This window comes from Cricetulus griseus, chromosome 6, assembly GCF_003668045.3.
Source record: "Cricetulus griseus strain 17A/GY chromosome 6, alternate assembly CriGri-PICRH-1.0, whole genome shotgun sequence".
NCBI lineage: Eukaryota > Metazoa > Chordata > Mammalia > Rodentia > Cricetidae > Cricetulus > Cricetulus griseus.
Genome location: NC_048599.1, coordinates 121,146,231 through 121,151,029, shown reverse-complemented (window position 1 = coordinate 121,151,029; position 4,799 = coordinate 121,146,231). Strand labels below are relative to the sequence as shown.

Here is a 4,799-nt window from a genome sequence, read left to right as displayed (position 1 = left end):
TCCCAGTAAGCTCTGGCTTGACAGTTAGGCTCTCTTGTTTACCTAAGATTTTCCTTCTCTGATCTTTGATGTCTTATTTAAACAGGATGCAAAATGCCCCTAGTCTTGACTAGTTATTAGCATGTTACACACAGCCATTCATAAAGCAAGATTGAACTGTTTTCCAGCATCAACCTATTATTCACATTGAATTTGTACTGAATGAAGAAAGTCAGGGTAGCAGAAGTGTGGGGGACCGAATATCTCTGTTATGGAATATTTCGGGTCCCAGGCTCTGGCTGCCATAAACAGCAGTGGCGGTACCAGGAAGCGCTGGGTCACCATTGTATTGTTAATTAACACTAGGCTGTTACTGTTTACCTTGGCCTAAGGTGATATGCCTCCTAATTTGCATCTCTGTAGCTTAAGCCTTGAATAGGCCCTCACCTGGGCAGAGGAGAAAGGTATGAGTAACTTGGGAGGACAGAAAGTGAGGAGTTAAGAGACTCACTGCCAGAGCATTGTGAAAACAAAGAGAGAAATGGTTGCCTCGTGGTGTTGGCAGGGTGGTTAAGAAACACCAGAAAAGATGGCTAATAAAGAAATGACTCTAGTTCCACAACATGGAACTGAGAGCTCTCTAAAGATGACAAGATGCCTGTGTTTGATCTTTATTGACGTTGGGTCGCTGGGAGCTTCCAGGTCCACAACCCCCAACCAGGCCGGACCTCATGGCTGTTGTGGGTTAAAGCTGAGACAAGCTGGGCCACGACATAGAAGAAAGCATGGGAATGTACTTGTGTCACATACTCCTTACTCCTGGACTGATTCAAGATACTTCTGGATAACGGAAATGAAAGGATGTGTCTGTCACAGTGGTTCTCACCTAAGGATAATTTTATTTTACAGATTAAAAGTTTTCACAATAAGTGAATATATATGCTTTTATCAAAAAATCAACACAAAGATGCATTTACAAGGGCCTTTAGCTTGCTTGCTTCCAGAAGGGAGAGCATAAACACTACTCAAGTTATTCAACAGTGCTCTTGCTTGTTTGGCAGCTCAGACTTCTGTGGCTATTTCAAATTCTGAGTTCTGCTGGGCAAGCAGGAACACTTGATATTATAGTGTTGATTGGTTCAGTGATGACCCATAGATGAGGAAACAAATTATTTCAATACACTGGGAGTCAGAATCAATATGAACAAAAAGGAATTGCTTCCACAGTATAGTCTCCTACTGTATTCAATACTCAAACATTACGACTTTATGTGAGAAGAGATACAAACACCTTAGAAATAAAGATTTTTGTAACCTGCTGGGTTAAAAAAAAAAAAAATCAAAAAAAAATCCCACATTTTAGAATGCTGGCTCAGAGTTCAGAAACCTTATAAAAGATATTGGGTAAATTAAGTCAAATTGTAACCTAGTGTTGTATAGACAGTTTCAAAATGTTTGTAAACTCACACACCTGTGTACACCTGATTTTTTGACAAAGAAGCCAAAATTAATACAAAGGAATAAAAGAAAGTATCTTTAACAAATGTTGCTGGTCTAATTGGATGTCAGCATGTAAAAGAATGCAAATAGATCCATATCTATCACCCAGCACAAAATTCAAATCCAAGTTGATGAAAGACCTCAACATAAATTCAGGTACACTGAAGATGATAGAAGAGAAAGTGGGGAATAATCTGGAATGCATTGCTACAGGAGAACACTTCCTGAACTAAACACCAATGACCAGGCACTAAGATTGATAGTTAATAAATGGGATCTCATGAAATTGAAAAGTTTCTGTAAAGCAAAAGATACCACTGTCAAAAGGACAAAAGGGGCATTTGGGCCCTACTGAGCCGCCATACCTCCTGCCTCGGCTCCCCACATCCTCGCCACCGTGGCCGAAGTGGAGGAGGGCGAGGAAACCTGTGTCTTGTCCTCACACACTGGGACTGCATGCTCCAAGTCGGGGGACGACAAGATGTTCTCTCAAGAAGTGGAACGTGTTGGCCATGTGGCGCTGGGATGTTGAGTGTGATACCTGCGCCCTTTGCAGGGTCCAGGTGATGGATGCCTGCCTCAGATGTCAAACAACAGGACCGTGTTGTGGTCTCGGGAGAATGTAATCATTCCTTTCACAACTGCAGCATGTCTTTGTGGGTGAAACAGAACAATTGCTGTCCTCTCTGCCAGCAGGACTGGGAAGTCCAAAGAATCGGCAAATGAGGGTAGTAGAAGGCTTTCCTGGTGTGGTTGTGACCCTGGATGATCTTGCTGCCAAGTTACTGGACGAAGGCTAGAACACTCCAGCGGATCAGTTCTTCAGATAGAAAGGGTGAAGTCTTTTGAGACTCATCCAGGGCATGGCTTAGCATTTTGTCAGTTTAATTTTGAGAAGTTGTCTACAAGAAAGATAATTTATTAAAAATGGCCTTTCCTACCTCTGTGGTGTGTGTCATACATACTGCTTAGAAGAGCTGTAAGAGAGAATGCCAAAAAGGTCTGTGAGAGAGAGCATTGCATTTACCTTACAGAAGAGAATTTCTGTGTTTATGCCTGATTGGTTTTGTTATAGTAACAAATAAAATGTGTTTCGAAAATCCAACTCCTACCTTCTGCTTCTAATACTTTTTGTTGGGAGAGGGGCAGCCCATGGTATCTTTATTTGCTGTAAGTGGCGATTTTGATTTAGATCAGTGAAGAATATAAATAAAATGTAACTTTCAGAAAAAAAAGGACAAAAGGGCAGCCTACAGAATGGGAATAGATCTTCAACAACCCCATCTCCAACAGAGGATTGATTTCTAAACTATATAAAGAACTCAAGAAACTAGATATCAACAAACCAAATAATCCATCCAATTTTAAAAGCACGATTTTCAGCAGAAGAATCTCAAATGGCTGAACAACACTTAAGGGAATGTTCAACACCCTTAGTCATCATGGAAATGCAAATCAAATGACTCTGAGATTCCATCTTACATCTGTCAGAATGGCTAAGATAAAAAACACAAGCCACAGCTCATGCTGGAAAGGATGTAGAGCAAGGGGAATTAACCATTGCTGGTGGGAGTGCAAACTCGTACAGCTACTTTGGAAGTCAGTGTGGCTGTTTCTCAGAAAATTGGGAATCAACCTACCACGTGACCCAGCTATCCCAATCTTGTAGCTCAATTATTACCACAAAGACACTTGCTCAACTATGTTTATAGCAGCTTTATTTGTAATAGAGCCTGGAAACAACCTAGATGCCTCTCAATTGAGGAATGGGTAAAAAAAAAAAATGTGATACCTTTACACAATGGAGTATTACTCAACTGTTAAAAACAAAGACACCAGAAAATTATCAGGCAAATGGATAAAACTAAACAAACAAACAAAAAACAAACAAACAAAAGATGTCCTGAGTGAGGTAACAAAGACCGAGAAAGACCAACATGATATGTACTCACTTATAGGTGGACATAAGCTATAAAATAAAGGATAACTATGCAACACTCCACAGACCCAGAGAGACAAGGTAACATTAAATTTTGATCTTCATACATGTATATATCTGTACATACATGAGCCTAGTGAAATCATGGATGTTGGAGGAGAGCATACAAAACTAGATTTTAACGTTTAAAATCAATAACAAAATGTTCATTTTGTGTTAACCCTCCAACAGTACTTTTTCACGTTTTTTTGTGTCTTTTGTATTTGTGTGTATTTGTGTATGCTCATGTATGTACAGGTGTATACATGTATGGAAATCAAAATTTAATGTTGGGTGTTTTTCTCAATCATTATCCACCTTAGTTTTTAAAATTTTATTTACTCAATATATGTGAATATGATGGGGGATGACCTTCTGTATATACGTTTCTCTTATTGGTTGATGAGTAAAACACTGTTTGGCCAGTGAGACAGGAATATAGGCAGGACTAGGAGATGAGGAGAATTCTGGGAAAGGTAGGCAGAGAATGCCGGAAGGAGTCGCCATGTGGGGGTCAGGAAGATAGGATGTGCCACACATTCTCTGGTAAGATAAGGCCATGTAGAAATACATAGACTAGTAGTTATGGGTTAATAATTAAGAAAGAACTAGCTAATAAGAAGCCCTAGTCATCTGGGTGTGGTGGCACACACCTTTAATCCCAGCACTTGGGAGGCAGAGGCCAGCAGATCTCTGTGATTTCAAGACCAGTCTAGTCTACAGAGTGAATTCCATGACAGGCAAAGCATGTCTCAAAAATAGAAAAATAAAAGTAAAAGAAATAGAATAATAAAGAAGCCACATAAAGATGGAAAATACACAGAGAGTCTGGATACTGTATGTTATTGCATTGTCTTTGAATTATTTGATTGCTGAGGAAGGAGCAACAACTGCTAAAAGACATTTGATTATAAATGCTGCTGGATTAATCCAACTTATATATTTTTAAAATGCCTTGAATTCTAAATTTAAGTCTAAGGACATGTTACTTTGGAAAAGAGATTTTGTTTGTGTTTCCACAGAAAATGAAAAGCTGTGGATTCCTTCCAGACTAATGTGTTTGATTAAGTAAGCCCACCTGAAGCAGTGGCCTAGGTGATCCAACATCTAAAGCAGCTGAGAGGACACAGCCACAGACTACTACAGCCAGAATTTGGACATATTTCTGTGTTTTCTAAGGATCCCCATGGTATTGACAGCACCCCCAAACAGCAGGAAGCAGTTTGGAGAGAACAATGCCCAAATTCCCAAATATTGTTTATAAATGTTTGTTTTCATTTAAATTAGGATGGTTATAAATGGTTAATGATCACAGTCAATCTCTTTTTAAAAGAAAAAAAGG

At 39.4% G+C, this 4,799-nt stretch overlaps 1 protein-coding gene across 1 annotated transcript; it reads left to right on the top strand.

Annotated features, from left to right (window-relative positions):
• Window positions 1-201: 201 nt before the first annotated feature.
• On the top strand, window positions 202-2,176 carry LOC100758051 (RING-box protein 2). The gene is given in 4 exon segments (XM_027420501.2): window positions 202-325; window positions 1,836-1,965; window positions 1,967-2,063; window positions 2,066-2,176. Coding segments are annotated over 4 exon segments (429 nt in total). The 3' UTR covers window positions 2,144-2,176.
• The last annotated feature ends 2,623 nt before the right edge of the window (window positions 2,177-4,799 follow it).